This window comes from Salmo salar, chromosome ssa13, assembly GCF_905237065.1.
Source record: "Salmo salar chromosome ssa13, Ssal_v3.1, whole genome shotgun sequence".
Lineage (NCBI taxonomy): Eukaryota > Metazoa > Chordata > Actinopteri > Salmoniformes > Salmonidae > Salmo > Salmo salar.
The window spans coordinates 81,366,234-81,384,653 of NC_059454.1; the positions used below are offsets into that span (position 1 = coordinate 81,366,234).

At 41.0% G+C, this 18,420-nt stretch overlaps 1 protein-coding gene across 2 annotated transcripts in view; it reads right to left on the reverse strand.

Annotated features, from left to right (window-relative positions):
• Window positions 1-12,179, reverse strand: part of LOC106567919 (calmodulin regulator protein PCP4) — a 30,066-nt gene extending 17,887 nt beyond the window's left edge. Inside the window, exon 1 of one of the 2 annotated variants that reach the window (XM_014137812.2) lies at window positions 12,000-12,179. In XM_014137812.2, the coding sequence (XP_013993287.1) occupies window positions 12,000-12,008 (9 nt within the window). In that variant the 5' untranslated portion in view covers window positions 12,009-12,179. The remainder of the gene's footprint in view (window positions 1-11,999) is intronic. The other variant, XM_014137811.2, reaches the window with a different exon arrangement.
• Window positions 12,180-18,420: the final 6,241 nt, after the last annotated feature.

The window sequence follows — 18,420 nt, forward strand, 5'->3', positions numbered from 1 at the left end:
AAATCCATGTTAGCAGGCAATATTAACTAAATATGCAGGTTTAAAAATATATACACTTGTGTATTGATTTTAAGAAAGACATTGATGTTTATGGTAAGGTACACGTTGGAGCAAAGACATTCCTTTTCACGAATGCGCACCGCATCGATTATATGCAACGCAGGACAGGCTAGATAAACTAGTAATATCATCAACCATGTGTAGTTAACTAGTGATTATGATTGATTGATTGTTTTTTCTAAGATAACTTTAATGCTAGCTAGCAACTTACCTTGGCTTCTTACTGCAGTCGCGTAACAGGCAGGCTCTTCGTGGATTGCAATGTAAAGCAGGTGGTTAGAGCGTTGGCCTAGTTATCCGTAAGGTTGCAAGATTGAATCCCCGAGCTGACAAGGTAAAAATCTGTCGTTCTGCCCCTGAACAAGGCAGTTAACCCACCGTTCCTAGGCCGTCATTGAAAATAAGAATGTGTTCTTAACTGACTTGCCTAGTTAAATAAAGGTGTAAAAAAAAAAAATATATATATATATTATATATATATATATATATATATATATATATATAAATCAATAAAATAAAAATAATAATAATAATAATGAATCGGTCGACCTCTAGTCCTGAGACTGACTGTTATGAGAAACTGGAGCTCAGATGCTAATCTCTCTTTATGATTCTCTCTAAGACATGCAAAACTGGGTTGAAATAGTTGTTTTCTTTCAATACTTTAGCTGTGCTTGATTGAGTTTGCCAAATATATGGGTCTGGCGCAATGGAACAAATGGAATAGTTCCAAAAGTGCATACTTTAGTCCCATCTGGCATACCTGGCAGGCTAAGTCAAACAATCAAATTATTTGAAAGATCTTAAATACAATTTCAACCCTGGACTGCTTCCATGCTTAAATGTGTCTGCAGTGTCAAGCTTACTACAAGCTCTACGCAGATGCAAGATTCAGAGTGTTGCAATGTCGTTTTTAATACCAAAAAAGCGTCTTCTTGTAAATGCTCCAGCATTCAAAACACATTTTTACTACCTGAAAATTGAGACATGCCGTATCATTCCTTCCGTAGCTGTGGGGGCAGTGTTGTTGCTTGATTGATTTATCTGATCTATAGGCTATATAGACTATTCATCAAAGTAGCATATTTCGTATCGATACATTTTTATTTTTTATTTATTTATTAAATCGGCAAATCGGTGTCCAAAAATACCATTTACCGATTGTTATGAAAACGTGAAATCGGCCCTAATTAATCGGCCATTCCGATTAATCGGTCGACCTCTAGTTGGAACATTGCTACTTCCATTCAGCCACAAGAGCATTAGTGAGGTCGGGCACTGATGTTGGGCGATTAGGCCTGGCTCGCAGTCGGTGTTCCAATTCATCCCAAAGGTGTTTGATGGGGTTGAGGTCAGGGCTCTGTGCAGGCCAGTCAAATTCTTCCACACCGATCTCTACAAACCATTTCTGTATGGACCTCGCTTTATGCACGGGGGCATTGTCATGCTGAAATAGGAAAGGGCCTTCCCCAAACTGTTGCCATAAAGTTGGAAGCACAGAATTGTCAAGAAAGTCATTGTATGCTGTAGCCTTAAAATGTCCCTTCACTGGAAGTAAGGGGCCTAGCCCGAACCATGAAAAACAGCCCCAGACCATAATTCCTCCTCCACCAAACTTTACAGTTGGCACTATGCATTCAGGCAGGTAGCATTCTCCTGACATCTGCCAAACCCATTTCATCCATCATTTCCACTGCTCCAGAGTCCAATGGCGGCGAGCTTTACACAACTCCAGTCAACGCTTGGCTTTGCGCATGGTGATCTTGTGTGCAGCTGCTCGGCCATGGACATTTGACAAACTGACTTGTTGGAAAGGTGGCACCCTATGACGGTGCCATGTTGAAAGTTACTGAACTCTTCAGTGAGGCCATTCTACTGCCAATGTTTGTCGATGGAGATTGAATGGCTGTGTGCTATTGCCACCTTGACAATGGGTGTTGGACCGGCGACGATATAATGTTACCAAAAGGTGTCCTCTACTCCAAAAATCCCACTCCACCGACCTGTATGCATGCACATAGATCAACGGAGTGAAACTTGAAGTAACCTTTAATAATTGCTAGAAATTAAATCTGCCTCCTCTCCTTCTCCTGGTGTCTGTCCCCATCCCACACCTCTGATGTTAGCCCTATGTTGTGGACCAGGTTATGGGGAGTGCACAGCAGACAGGGATCAGACCCTAGATCAGACAATTTAGCTGGATTACAGATCATTTTAGCATAATCTCTGCTCATTGTGAGGGACGATTAGGGTCAGAGTGTGGCATCGTGATTCACAATGAGCACTGAATAATTCTGAACCAGGACCATGTATCACCAGCGTAATGTTGCATGTTTCGTACAACATGGAGTATTACATAAGGACAACATATTGGACTGATCTGAGGACTGTGACCAATTTCAATTTGAGAGAAACATATGATTAAAACAAAAAATATCGATGTACTGTCATTCAGAAGAGATTATACCAATTAATATGACATTTCCACTAACAGATTAACTAAAAAATATTGTTCAGGTCAAAAAAGAAAAAAAATTGACTTTTGCTAATTTCCTCAGACTTCAATTGACTGAATTGGTGTCTAAATCTGTCGAACAGGCACTTCTGAGCTGAATTTAATTCACCCTTTCTGACTTTCATCAGTAGAAACGAGGATAAAAAGGACACAAAGAGACACTACTCATCCCTACCTCCCTTGCCTCTGCTACACTGACCTTTTTACACTAATTGGTAGCAACCTTCTCTCATTCTCCTTTTCCATTGATGTAGAAAGGCTAGAGTGAAGAGAGGGCCTGGTGGTCCACATCTGATGATGAAACAGAGGGCTTTGCTAAGTAGGCACCAAAGCCACCATGCAGTTCCATGATGTTAAATTGTTGGATGCAGTTCCATATTGGACTCTTTGTCTGATGCATTGCCATTACTTAGAGAGAGCATCAGTAGGTTAAGATTTAAAAAATACTATTTTCAAATAGAGGATGTTATGAAATTGTTTAAGTTTCTATATCATAGCAATGTAATAAAATATGTCAAAATCAAGTTATGTGTATACCACTGTTAGTTGATCATAGCATGCATGATTGATGGTTTTTGAATCAATGAACCATTTCCTTATTATTCTGCATCTACTATACACACATCCATATGAATGGCATACTTCAGTACTTGTCATCTTAACCTACACTGACAACTCACATGGAAAACACCAAACCACTGGACCATGCTCTCAAAGCTAATCAAACAAGGCTGACTGCACCCTGTTTTTAAGCCTGGAGGCGACACTAGCTGTGCTGCTCTTTCTGTCTATATATCTACCAATCTATCTGCCTCCCTTCCCATCTCTCTTCATCTACTTTATCTATCTGCCTGCCCGATCACAATCGACGACTAACTCAGAGACATTGGTAAGGTTTATTTACAGCACGTTAAGTTGGTTGGGTCCCCCAAGTCTCTACAGGGATAGAACATTCTGGATCATCTACCCATTTTCTTAACCACACTGCACCTTCACTGTGGAGGCAGAGTTTTATCACATCGTGTTTCATAATGACATAGCATCACATTCAACGTAGTAAAATGCTTATTTTTACCCCAAAATAAATTTGAAGGCAATAGAACAAACAGTGTTGTGATTTGTTGCCATTGCGAAGAGGCTGTGAAATTAAACAAGTGAGTGTCTCATCAACACGACAGATATCATGGCTGTTGAATGATCCTGACCTGTCTAAATCTGAATGTGACAGGACGGGATAGATACACAGCACCACAGACAGAACCAAATCTCCACCCGAGCGGATTTACATAATCCTGCATGCAACAAAAAAATACTGAACAAGTCTGCTTAATATCTGAGTATTTGTGGAGAGCATTCCAATCTAGCCTGTTGACAGAGGGACGGTCGCTTGTCTCTAAATGTGGAGAAAATGTGGATTTAGGGCCCGGGTTCTAATGCTATCGCCAGAGGCCTGACACAAGGCCTTAATGCATGTACAGATGCAGTTACAAATAATACACAGGCATATACTTAAGAAATTACCCAGCTGCTTTTCAAAACCACAGATGGCTCCTAAAGCCCCCAGCCAGGAGGCTGCAGCGTGGACGGTTGCGATGTGTTTAAAAGACACTGAGACCAAGCAATTCTTCAGGCTCTGGCTGAGACTGGGACCAGGGTGTGTGACTAGTTTATGATTGCATGTGATTCTTTCTCTGATTATCTCCCACCCTCCCCCATACACTGTGCGCACCACCTCTTTTCTGCTCTATATATAACCCAGTAGTAACCCAATACTGGGCCCCATCTTGACTGGTTACCTGCACATTGTTTGGAACACATCGTCATTCCATTCCAGTGTCTTCATACTGGGTACAAATTGGTGAGTATATTTTGGCCTATTTATAGCCCCATAGGTAGAAACTTTGTGTGAAAGTAAATGAGTGGTGGGGTGGGAGGTGAGCTAGTGGGGATTATTGGCATTGATTTCCATTTAATTATTTATTCACAGAGCCCCTCTAAAGCCTTGGCCTTGATTCTTTATGGGCATATAAATCCATCATGGAGATGGGAAGCTAGCGAATGTCTTATGTGCTGCAAGATCCCACTTTGTAATGTCTTATTGAATCACATTTTATTTGTCACTTGCTTCGTAAACAACAGGTGTAGACTAACATTGAAATGCTTACTTACGGATGTAAAGATATATTTTTTCAATAATAACACACGGAACAAATACACAATGAGTAACAATAACTTGGCTATATACACGGCGTACCAGTACTGAGTCGATGTGCAGGGGTACAAGATAATTGAGGTAGATATGTACATATAGGTAGGGGTAGAGTGATCTTATTTATAAGATCCTGTGTTCATGCAGTACCATAGAAACCTATATAAACCATGAGCAGGGAGAATCATTGTCAGATGTGTGCTCTGTGACGTACAGTATGATCTCATACCTCAGTGTATTTTCTATTTGTATTTATTATGGATCCCCATTAGCTACTCTTTCTGGGGTCCAACAAAATTAAGGCAGTTTATACAATTTTGAAAACATTACAATACATTCACAGATTTCACAACACATTGTGTGCCCTCAGGCCCCTACTCCACCACATATCTACAGTACTAAATCCATGTGTATGTATAGTGCGTGTGTTATTGTGTGTGTGTGTGTGTGTGTGTGTGTGTGTGTGTGTGTGTGTGTGTGTGTGTGTGTGTGTGTGTGTGTGTGTGTGTGTGTGTGTGTGTGTGTGTGTGTATCTGTGCCAATATGTGTGTTGCTTCACAGTCCCCATGTTGCATAAAGCGTTTAAAAAAAATCTGTTTTACAAATCTAATTTTACTTCTTGCGTCAGTTACTTGATGTGGAATAGAGTTCCATGTAGTCATGGCTCTATGTAGTACTGTGTGCCTCCCATAGTCTGTTCTGGACTTGGGGAGTGTGAAGAGACCACTTGTGGCATGTCTTGTGGGGTATGCATAGGTGTCCGAGCTATGTGCCAGTAGTTTAGACAGACAGCTCGGTGCATTCAACATGTCAATACATCTCATAAATAAAAGTAATGATGAAGTCAATTTATCCTCCACTTTCAGCCAGGAGAGATTGACATGCATATTATTAATATTAGTTCTCTGTGTACATCCAAGGGCCAGCCGTGCTGCCCTGTTCTGAGCCAATTGCAATTTTCCTGAGTCCTTTTTTGTGGTACCTGACTACAAGACTGAACAGTAGTAAAGGTGCTACAAATCTAGGGCCTGTATGTAGGACCTGCCTTGTTGATAGTGTTGTTAATAAAGCGATGCTCTGCCTTCTTATAGACAGACTTCTCCCCATCTTAGCTACTACTGCATCAATATGTTTTGACCATGACAGTTTACAATCTAGGGTTACTTCAAGCAGTTTAGTCATCTCAACCGGCTCAATTTCCACATTATTTTTTACAAGATTTATTTGAGGTTTAGGGTTTAGTGAGTGTTTTGTTCCAAATACAATGCTTTTATTTTTAGAAATATTTAAGGCTAACTTATTCCTTGCTACCCACTCTGAAACTAACTGCAGCTCTTTGTTGAGTGTTGCAGTCATTTCAGTCGCTGGAGTAGCTGACGTGTATAGTGTTGAGTCATCCGCATACAGAGACACTCTGGCTTTACTCAAAGTCTGTGGCATGTCGTTAGTAAAAATTGAAAAAAGCAAGGGGCCTAAACAGCTACCCTGGGGAATTCCTGATTCTAACTGGATTATATTTGAGAGGCTTCCATTAAAGAACACCCTCTGTGTTCTGTTAGACAAGTAACTCTTTATCCACATCATAGCAGGGGGTGTAAAGCCATAACACATACGTTTCTCCAGCAGCAGACTATGATCGATAATGTCAAAAGTTGCACTGAAGTCTAACAAGACAGCCCCCACAATCACTTGATCATCAATTTCTCTCAGCCAATCATCAGTCATTTGTGTAAGTGCTGTGCTTGTTGAGTGTCCTTCCCTATAAGCACACTGAAATTCTGTTGTCAATTAGTTTACTGTGAAATAGCATTGTATATGGTCAAACACCATTTTTTCCAGAAGTTTACTAAGGGTTGATAACAGGCTGATTGGTTGGCTATTTGAGCCAGTAAAGGGGGCTTTACTATTCTTGGGTAGCGGAATGACTTTAGCTTCCATCCAGGCCTGAGAACACACGCTCTCTAGTAGGCTTAAAATGAAGATGTGGCAAAAAGGAGTGGCAATATCGTCTGCTATTATCCTCAGTAATTTTCCATCCAGATTGTCAGACCCCAGTGGCTTATCATTGTTGATAGACAACAATCATTTTTTTCACCTCTTCCACACTGACTTTACGGAATTCAAAAGTGCAATTCATGTCTTTCATAATTGTCATCACAATTACATTTTGGTTGATGTCGACTTAATGTTGCACTAAAGACCGGTAGCTAACACAACTAGAAAGCCAATCCAAAACCCAGGTGTGTTATGTGTTTTCTACTCAATGTGTTTTATTTCAATTTTTTTATTTAACTAGGCAAGTCAGTTAACCTGTTAGGGCTAGGGGGCAGTATTGACACGGCCGGATAAAAAACGTACCCGATTTAATCTGGTTACTACTCCTGCCCAGTAACTAGAATATGCATATAATTATTGGCTTTGGATAGAAATCACCCTAAAGTTTCTAAAACTGTTTGAATGGTGTCTGTGAGTATAACAGAACTCATATGGCAGGCCAAAACCTGAGAAGATTCCATGCAGGAAGTGGCCTGTCTGACAAGTTGTGTTTCATCTTGGCTCTTTTTATTGAAGACTGAGGATCTTTGCTATAACGTGACACTTCCTACGGCTCCCATAGGCTCTCAGAGCCCGGGAAAAAGCTGAACGATATCGAGGCAGCCTCTGGCTGAAACACTTTATCGCGTTTGGCAAGTGGCCGATCAGAGTACTATGGGCTTAGGCGCGTGCCCGAGTCGACCCCATGCTTTATTTTCTTTCGTCTGTTTACCTAAACGCAGATTCCCGGTCTGAATATTATCGCTTTTTTATGAGAAAAAAATTGCATAAAAATGGATTTTAAACAGCGGTTGACATGCTTCGAAGTACGGTAATGGAATATTTAGAAGTTTTTTGTCACGAAATGCGCCAAGCTCGTAACCCTCATTTACCCTTTCGGATAGTGTCTTGAACGCACGAACAAAATGCCGCTATTTGGATATAACTATGGATTATTTTGGACCAAACCAACATTTGTTATTGAAGTAGAAGTCCTGGGAGTGCATTCTGACGAAGAACACCAAAGGTAATAACATTTTTCTTATAGTAAATCTGACTTTGGTGAGTGCTAAACTTGCTGGGCGTCTAAATAGCTAGCCCTGTGATGCCGGGCTATCTACTGAGAATATTGCAAAATGTGCTTTCACCGAAAAGCTATTTTAAATTTGGACATATCGAGTGCATAGAGGAGTTCTGTATCTATAATTCTTAAAATAATTGTTATGCTTTTTGTGAACGTTTATCGTGAGTAATTTAGTAAATTCACCGGAAGTTTGCGGCGGGTATGCTAGTTCTGAACGTCACATGCTAATGTAAAAAGCTGGTTTTTTATATAAATATGAACTTGATTGAACAAAACATGCATGTATTGTATAACATAATGTCCTAGGTGTGTCATCTGATGAAGATCATCAAAGGTTAGTGCTGCATTTAGCTGTCTTCTGGGTTTTTGTGACATTATATGCTAGCTTGAAAAATGGGTGTCTGATTATTTCTGGCTGGGTACTCTGCTGACATAATCTAATGTTTTGCTTTCGTTGTAAAGCCTTTTTGAAATCGGACAGTGTGGTTAGATTAACGAGAGTCTTGTCTTTAAAATGGTGTAAAATAGTCATATGTTTGAGAAATTGAAGTAATAGCATTTCTAAGGTATTTGAATAACGCGCCACAGGATTCCACTGGCTGTTACGTAGGTGGGACGATTTCGTCCCGCTGGCCCTAGAGAGGTTAAGAACTAATTCTTATTTTACAGTGACGGCCTACCCCGGCCAAACCCTCCCCTAACCCGGACGACGCTGGGCCAATTGTGCACCGTCCTATGGGACATCGAATCAAGGCTGGTTGTGATACAGCCCGGGATGGAACCAAGGTAGTGTAGTGATGCTTCAAGCACTGAGATGCAGTGTCTTAGACCGCAGCGCCACTCAGGATCCCACTGGGTAGGGTTGCCTGGGAAGGCTTCCCTCACCCACACACTGAGGCAGCCACTGACCGAGCCTCTCCATTGGACCACCTATCCAAGCAGAGTGTGTACCAGGAGAGAGAGGGGGCAGCTGTAGAGAGAGGAGGGGGCAGCTGTTGAGAGGGAGGGGTGGGGGGCTGCTGTAGAGCTAAGAAGACTAGCCTCATCTGCCACTGCCGCGGCCAGCCAGTCTGTCTGTCTGTCTCTCTCTCTCTCCCTGTCTGTCTCTCTCTCCCTGTCTGTCTCTCTCTCCCTGTCTGTCTCTCTCTCCCTGTCTGTCTCTTCTTCTCTGTCTGTCTCTTCTTCTCTGTCTCTCTCGGCCAACTGCTGCTGGATTCCATTGACAGAAAGCAATTGTGTTGCGCGAGGCCAACTGTACTAGCCTATACACCGGGCAAGCTACCCAAAAAAATGCAGCTCAATTGTTTCTAAGATTGGCCCATTGTTCTGAGGGAACGAGACAGTGATAAGGTCCCAGATTGGGGCCTCACTTATTTCCATTTCCCCCTGCTCTGCAATGACAGAACAGAATGTATTATTTCAATGGGTCAGCGGTATGCCTTGAATTATTCAGTGACTGTAGGATGTGTTCTTTTCCAGTGCTCAGTGCAGTGTTTGCATATACTGGATTCTGGGATGGCTTGTTCTGTTTTTCTCTAGCAGTGTAATAAGCACAGAGACCAATTGCCTTCAGCTGAGACATGATGGTTATAGACATGGTTTTTATGGCTTAACTGAACTGACTGATGCATTCGGTTGATTGGCAGACTTTGTGTCTAGGTCAATATCACTCCCGCTTCAACTAACACATATACTATTCATGCTGGATTAAGCATTCATTTCCATGTCATAGCTCAACAATCTTGTTTATCAAAGGATTCTCACACAGGTAGAATATTCCCTTATGTAGGCCGCTCTCTCTCTCTAAGTAGTTCTGAATACCTCAAATGCAAAATATTAAATGAGAAGACTACATGATTGAGTAGGCCTTTACAGTATGACAACAACCGTTAAATAAAGACTGCATAAAACATTTTGACTAGCCCCCCTACCTCTGCGGAAGCACAGTTCCCGCTCAGCCCAGTCAAAACTGTTCGCTGCTCTGGCACCCCAATGGTGGAACAAGCTCCCTCACGACGCCAGGACAGCGGAGTCAATCACCACCTTCCGGAGACACCTGAAACCCCACCTCTTTAAGGAATACCTGGGATAGGATAAAGTAATCCTTCTAACCCCCCCCAAAAAAATAAAAAGATATAGATGTACTATTGTAAAGTGGTTGTTCCACTGGATATCATAAGGTGAATGCACCAATCTGCAAGTCGCTCTGGATAAGAGCGTCTGCTAAATGACATACATGTAAATGACTATATATGGCTCTTTACAGCAACAGCGGCCATTAGACAACCTGCTTCCGATTTCCCGGAATATTTGTATTTTGCGTGTGGAACGCCTGGAGCGGAATGCTGGTTTGTTCTTCTGTGATTTCTGCCAGATTAGAGGCCATATGAAACTGTAACCATTCAACAAAAGTCTTCAGTTATTATGTAACCACGTAAATTCATGTTTCCTCTTGTCATTGGGCTAATTGACACAGTTCATAATCCTAGTATTTCCTCACTTAAGTATAGAGTTAGTCAGATGATGTATGGTTATCTCTTCTAACAATACATTAAAATCATAATGCACCAGAAAACAAATGTGGAGCTGCTGCTGCTGCTGCTGGGCTGCAACCTGGCCTCAAGGGTAGACATAACATAGTAAAAAGTAAATCTGTTTCCCTCCATTTAGTATGCTATGTTAGGTTTTGTATGGTATGCATTAATTTGTGGATGTCTCATCCATTTCGTATTATTTGTTATGAATTACAATTTGTATGATATCCCACTGGGCTCAGACGTCAGTTCAATGTATAATTTGATTTACATTTGGTTGAGTTGTCAACTAATGTGATTTCAACATGATATAAAAATAAATTGTGTTATATGCCTACCTGTCCACCTTGACCAACCACACTTCTTTCATTTTTGCCGTAAAAACTTCTTCAGGATCGGTGTCCTTTCCACGGGACGATTGAGCTAACGTAGGCTAATGCGATTAGCATGATGTTGTAAGCAACAACAAAATTTCCCAGGACATAGACATATCTGATATTGGCAGAAAGCTTAAATTCTTATTAATCTAACTGCACTGTCCAATTTACAGTAGCTATTACAGTGAAAGAATACCATGCTATTGTTTTAGGAGCGTGCACAATTTTGAAAATGAAAAGTTATTAATAAAACAAATTAGGCACATTTGGGCAGTCTTGATACAAGATTTTGAACAGATATACAATGGTTCATTGGATCAGTCAAAAACTTTGCACATACTAAACTGCACCTGGTCTGAATATAATACATTATGGCCTTTCTCTTGCATTTCAAAGATGGTACAAAAAATACAAAAGAACGGTTGTTTTTTTCTTTGTATTATCTTTTACCAGATTCATTGTGTTATATTCTCCTACATTCCTTTCACATTTCCACAAACTTCAAAGTGTTTCCTTTCAAATGGTACCTTGAATATGGATATCCTTGCTTCAGGTCCTGAGCTACAGGCAGTTAGATTTGGGTATGTCATTTTAGGCAACAATTGGAAAAAAGGGGCAGATCCTTAAGAGGTAAAAGTAACCTTCTGTCTTAGGTAACTGTAACAAATGTGATATACTGTATCATACTATTTTGAGCATCCTGGATTTACGTTTACTATGTTACGTCTAGTCTATGAGACCAGGTCTGGAATTGTGTTTACTTTAAGGTGTCTACCCTACAAAGATAAGCACGCAGGCTACATTTCCAAAGCTATATTTCCAAAGCATGCATCATTGTATAAACAAACTGAACAAAAAATTCCACATAAGGACAAAAATGACCAGTGGTGGTTCAGAGCGGACCGTTTTGGGTTGGTTTACTGGGAGTTGGATAATAAATCATTTTAGATCGGCTGGACTTCACTGACACTTGCTTATATTCTAGCGAAACGATTACTATCGTTGCCATAGCAGAAACTACAAACTATTTATTTTATTTCACGCTGTATCCCAATTGGCTACTTTGACAGGATTTGTTTGCCCTCCGTTTGAATACTGAAATTAGCAGCAGCACACTATCCATAGATTCGTTTATTAGCCTACGCTATTATGAAAGCGATAATTGAAATAAAGCAGGTACACCTACCTCACTCATGATTCCTAAGTGTTGTAGTGTGGCAGCTAGGATGATTCCAGTATTTGATATACAGTTGATGTACAGTTGTCACTGGTACGAAGTCCTGTCCACGATGCCTTGGATCCGTTATAGAGGGGAGGTTTTATACTACGCGAGTAAATCTTACATGTCATCACGTTTCCATTAAACCAATAGGAATGCCGTCGGCACTATCTCAAATCACCACTCAGAGCTAAAACACGCATTATAGTCGCACGTATAGACGGCATTATCAAGTTATTGTCACCTCAGCTGATTGTTAGATTAAACAAACCAATACCACTTCTGTTGCCACAGCACAGTGTAGACGACACATCAAAGCTACCCAGGTGTTTTCATGAAATGCAAAGCAACTAATGTCATCCGATGTTAATGGCACTTCAAGTTGTATAGGAAATGTGTTATAGCAACACATTTAGCCTTAATATGTGGGAAGACAGCTTTGCTCTGACCAACATAGCTGTAGGAAGTAGGGGTTCTGAGAGTGCTGCAGTACAGCTGAAAAATCACAATCAAAAAAGTATTAATATAAAAATATTTTTAAAAAATTGTTGTTATTTTTTTACTATTTTCTACATTGTAGAATAATACTGAAGACATCAAAACTATGAAATAACACATATGGAATAATTTAGTAACCAAAAAAAGTGTTAAATCAAAATATATTTTTGATTTGAGATTCTTCAAATAGCCACCCTTTGCCTTGATGACACCTTTTTTTCCTTTTTTTCACCTTTATTTAACCAGGTAGGCAAGTTGAGAACAAGTTCTCATTTCCAATTGTGACCTGGCCAAGATAAAGCAAAGCAGTTCGACACATACAACAACACAGAGTTACACATGGAGTAAAAAAGGCCATGGTGGCGAAGTACATACAATATAGCAAGTAAAACACTGGAATGGTAGATTTGCAGTGGAAGAAAGTGCAAAGTAGAAATATAAATAATGGGGTGCAAAGGAGCAAAATAAATAAATAAATACAGTAGGGGAAGAGGTAGTTGTCTGGGCTAAATTATAGATGGGCTATGTACAGGTGCAGTAATCTGTGAGCTGCTCTGACAGCTGGTGCTTAAAGCTAGTGAGGGAGATAAGTGTTTCCAGTTTCAGAGATTTTTGAAGTTCGTTCCAGTCATTGGCAGCAGAGAACTGGAAGGAGAGGCGGCCGAAGGAGGAATTGGCTTTGGGGGTGACCAGTGAGATATACCTGCTGGAGCACGTGCTACAGGTGGGTGCTGCTATGGTGACAAGCGAGCTGAGATAAGGGAGGACTTTACCTAGCAGGGTCTTGTAGATGACCTGGAGCCAGTGGGTTTAGCGACGAGTATGAAGCGAGGGCCAGCCAACGAGAGCATACAGGTCGCAGTGGTGGGTCTTGGCATTCTCTCAACCAGCTTCATGAGGTAGTCTCCTGGAATGCATTTCAATTAACAGATGTGCCTTCTTAAAAGTTAATTTGTGGAATTTCTTTCCTTCTTAATGCGTTTGAGCCAATCAGTTGTGTTGTGACAAGGTAAGGGGGTATACAGAAGATAGCCCTATTTGGTAAAAGACCAAGTCCATATTATGGCAAGAACAGCTCAAATAAGCAAAGAGAAACGACAGTCCATCATTACTTTAAGGCATGAAGGTCAGTCAATACGGAAAATGTCAAGAACTTTGAAAGTTTCTTCAAGTGCAGTCGCAAAAACCATCAAGCGCTATCAAACTGGCTCCAATGAGGACCGCCACAGGAATGGAAGACCCAGAGTTACCTCTGCTGCAGAGGATTAGTTCATTAGAATTACCAACCTCAGAAATTGCAGCCCAAAAAAATGCTTCACAGAGTTCAAGTAACAGACACATCTCAACATCAACTGTTCAGAGGAGACTGTGTGAATCAGGCCTACATGGTCGAATTTATGCAAAGAAACCACTACTAAAGGACACCAATAAGAAGAAGAGACTTGCTTGGGCCAAGAAACACAAGCAATGGACATTAGACCGTTGGAAATCTGTCCTTTTGAGTCCAAATTTGAGATTTTGGTTCTAACCACGTGTCTTTGTGAGACGCCGGGTAGGTAAACGGATTATCTCTGCATGTGTGATTCCCACCATGAATCATGGAGGAGGAGGTGTGAGTGTGCTTTGTTGGTGACACTGTATGTGATTTATTTAGTTTCAAGGCACACTTAACCAGCATGGCTACCACAGCATACTGCAGATAAGCAATCCTATCTGGTTTGGGCTTAGTGGGACTATCATTTGTTTTTCAACAGGACAATGACCCAACACACCTCCAGGCTGTTTTTACACTTTCAAGTTATGGATTCATGATGTGTAAATTATGGGCCAATACCTACATCTAATATTTTCTTTGCAACATCGACCAATACCGATGTATACAGTGCATTCGGAAAGTATTCAGACCCCTTCACTTTTTCCACATTTTGTTACGTTACTGCCTTATTCTAAAATTGATTAAATTGTTTTTTTCCCCTTCATCAATCTACATGCAATACCCTTTAATAACTAAGCAAAAACAGGGTTTTAGACATTTTGGAAATGTATAAATATTTCATTTACATAAGTATTCGTACCATTCACTCATTACTTTCTTGAAGCACCATTGGCAGCGATTACAGCCTTGACTCTTCTTGGGTATGACGCTACAAGCTTGGCACACCTGTATTTGGGGAGTTTCTCCCATTGTCCCGAAGCCACTTCTGCGTTGTCTTGGCTGTATCCTTAGAGTCGTTGTCCTGTTGGAAGGTGAATCTTCGCCCCCAGTCTGAGGTCCTGAGCTCTCTGGAGCAGGTTTTCCTCAAGGATCTCTCTGTACTTTGTTCTGTTCATCTTTCCCTCGATCCTGACTAGCATCCCAGTCCCTGCCACTGAAAAACATCCCCAAAGCATGATACTGCCACCACCATGCTTCACCATAGGGATGGTATTGGCCAGGTGATAAGTGGTTCCTGGTTTCCATGTAGACGTGACGCTTAGCATTCAGGCCAAAGAGTTCAATCTTGGTTTCATCAGACCAGATAATCTTGTTTCCCATGGTCCGAGAGTCCTTCAATGCTGAATAAATGTTTTGGTACCCTTTTCCAAATCTGTGCCTCTACACTATGCCTCTTTCGGGGCGGAGGAAGCCTAGTGATTAGAACGAATCCCCGAGCTGACAAGGTAAAAATCTGTCATTCTGCCCCTGAACAAGGCAGTTAACCCACTGTTCCCCGGTAGGCTGTTATTATAAATAAGAATTATTTCTTAACTGACTTGCCTAGTATTTTTTTTTTTTTTTAAAGACACAATCCTGTCTCGGAGCTCTACGGACAATACCTTCGACCTCATGGCTTTTACGCTGACGTACTGTCAACTGGGGACCTTATATAGACAGGTGTGTGCCTTTCCAAATCATGTCCAATCAATTGAATTTACCACAGGTGGACTCCAATCAAGTTGTAGAATCATCTCAAGGATGGTCAATGGAAAAGGGATGCACCTGAGGTCAATTGTGAGTCTCATAGCAAAGGGTCAGAATACTTATGTAAATAAGGTATTTTTGTTTTACATTTTTTTGCAAAAATGTCTAAAAACCTGTTTTCGCTTTTTAGAATAAGAATAAGGCTGTAACATGACAAAATGTGGAAAAAGTGAAGGAGTCTGAATACCTTCCAAATGCACTGTATTTTTTTTTTTTAACCATTCTAGCACAGTTACAAACAGCAAGTTTCTATGTTCATAAGGCTAATAAGAAAATATGTCAAATGACTTGAATATGGGAAAGGTGTATTTATTTTAAATTGCATCACAAGGTGAGTGAAATGCATCAGAAAGGTATTGGAAAGTTCCGGAAAACATCAGGGAAGATAATAAGGTTATAATTTTTTTTATTTGAGGTTTTGTCACAGTCCCGTCTAACGTGTCCTGCACTGCCTGGGAGCATCGTAGAGAGGCACGCACGTGTTCCTGAGAGTCATAGCTTTTAGGGATGGGTCGTAATAGCTAATAGCCCCAACCTCTCAAAAGCTTCAGACAAATCCGGTGGAAGAAAACAGAAACCGATGCGTTTGTTATAATAGAGCACATCGGAGATTCCTCACAAACGGAGGAGGAAGGCAAAATAACAGAAATAATGTATTATTACAGGATATTTTGCCAAGTTTCAAGAGGCCCTCTGATGACATGAGGCCCCAGGCAATTAGGGAGTGAATGTTATTTATAATAAGGGTCATGTGGAGAAAATTGGAACTCTCTGAAATGAAAATGTATGGCCCTCCCTTCAGCAAAATATGTTTTATCTAAACCCTCCCTGAACGCTTGAAAAAGTGACACTCCCCTATACCCATAACAGTAATTAACACATAAAGTGGATAGCAGACAACATGCCTAACATTTACCCTCACTTCTTGGACAGACCAGAGCCTTAGATATGCAGTTTTAGAAACTGTTCTTCATCCTGTAAGCATTACATGGCAACGCAGGAATGGCGCACAGGGCTGCAGGCCAGAAGGTTGTGGGTTTGCAGACCACCATGGAGAAGAGTAGGGGTGGAAAGATGTCCTTTATAGTAAAATTGTATTTGCAGGTCCGAGAAAAAATAGCCTTTTATATAGATTTCATGTATTTCTACATACTTTTACGTATTTTGTAATATCACACATATTACAGAAATTACGGGCTAAGAATGGACAGAACTCCAGAATCAGTTCATAAAACACAGACTTGATTTAGAAATGCATGAAATAGACACTTGAAATATCTCAATAAAATAGAAGCTTTGCTTAACCTAGCCATAGCTCAAAATGACAGTAACAGGGTAGAACTCCAACTGTTACTCTGTGCCAAGTCTGCCATTTTGACCCAGTAGAGAGGAGGCAAGAGTGGGGTCTTCTGTTGGGTGTAAGCATGCTTGAATAAAACAACCTAGTTTCCATGTGTTCATTTTATCATATTTCTCCAATGCCAAATTAGATTGTCTTGTTCGCAAAGAAACTGTCCCTGCTTGCAAATAATTAAGGAATCTGAGCATGATACTTTCAAAAGTTAGGCCTACCTTTCCACCACAGACAGAGTAGGCCTACCTTTCTACCCCAGAAACTTTTAAGCTTTAACTGCTGACTACTCTTCTTTTGTGGCTTAACACAATGACAGAAGGTCACAAGTGTTTACCTAAATGCTGCCTATAGCCTAATGTCATCTGTCAAACAGGTAGGCCTACCTCTTATTTCTTAAATAGGAAGAAATAGGCTCCAACACAAAGCTTTCTTGTTGTTAGTAAAATCGAATTAAAATGAAGACGGTTAAAAGGATTTATGCCTTCTCGAATTTGCCTACTTTCAGCACCATGAGCTGTCCATTTTGGATTGATTGCTCTGCAGCTGCTGCTTCAAGTTTCAGCACCACAATGTAAGTTACTCGAATCTGGCTTACTGATAAATACATCATGGGCAAGAAACATATTGTTTTTCATCAAATCAATTATAGTAGTAGCAAGCAATCAAAGTTGACCTCCAGTACTCCTTCTCATCTTCGCGTTTTTCCTACAGGTACCCGTTATGTAAATTTCGATCCATCCCTTAGTTCCCTAATGGTAAGTCCGCCACTGACTGCCTCACTGCACTAGCAGATCACCCACCAACAGAAATGAGTGGGTTCTGTCTGTACAGCATGGAGTGGTATGGTTTATGATTCCTGTCTCGGAGGGGTTTACAATTAGTCTCCTATTGTCCAGTAACAATGGTTAGGCTTTATGCTTTTGTTTTAAGCAAGGGATGCATCGATTCTATTCACTGGCTGGGTTGAACAAGTGTAACAGTATTGCTTCCGTCCCTCTTCTTGCCCAAACCTGGGCTCGAACCAGGGACCCTCTGAACACATCAACAACTGCCTCCCATGAAGCATCATTACCTATTGCTCCACAAAAGCCACAGCCCTTGCAGAGCAAGGGAAACAACTACTTCAAGCTCTCAGAGCGAGTGATGTCACCAATTCACACCGGTTACACTCACCCCCCTTTGACCTCCTCCTTCTACGCAGCAACCCCAGCAGCTGGGCAGAGCCCAACTGAATGATCTGGGTCAATAGCATTAATGTAACGGTGTTGCTTCTGTCCCTCTCCTCACACCAACCTGTGTTTGACCAGGGACCCTCTGAACACATCAACAACTGCCTCCCATAAAGCACCATTACCTATTGCTCTGCAAAAGCCTCAGCCCTTGCAGAGCAAGGAAAACAACTACTTAAAGGTCTCAGAGTGAGTGATATCACTGATTCAACCACTATTAGCACTCATTGCTAACTAGCTATCCATTTCACACCATTTACACAAGTCCACTGGCCCGCTCTGTTGTTTGATAAGGTTTAGAGGTTTATAGCTTTCATAGTGCAGTCATTTTGACGACTTTGGTTG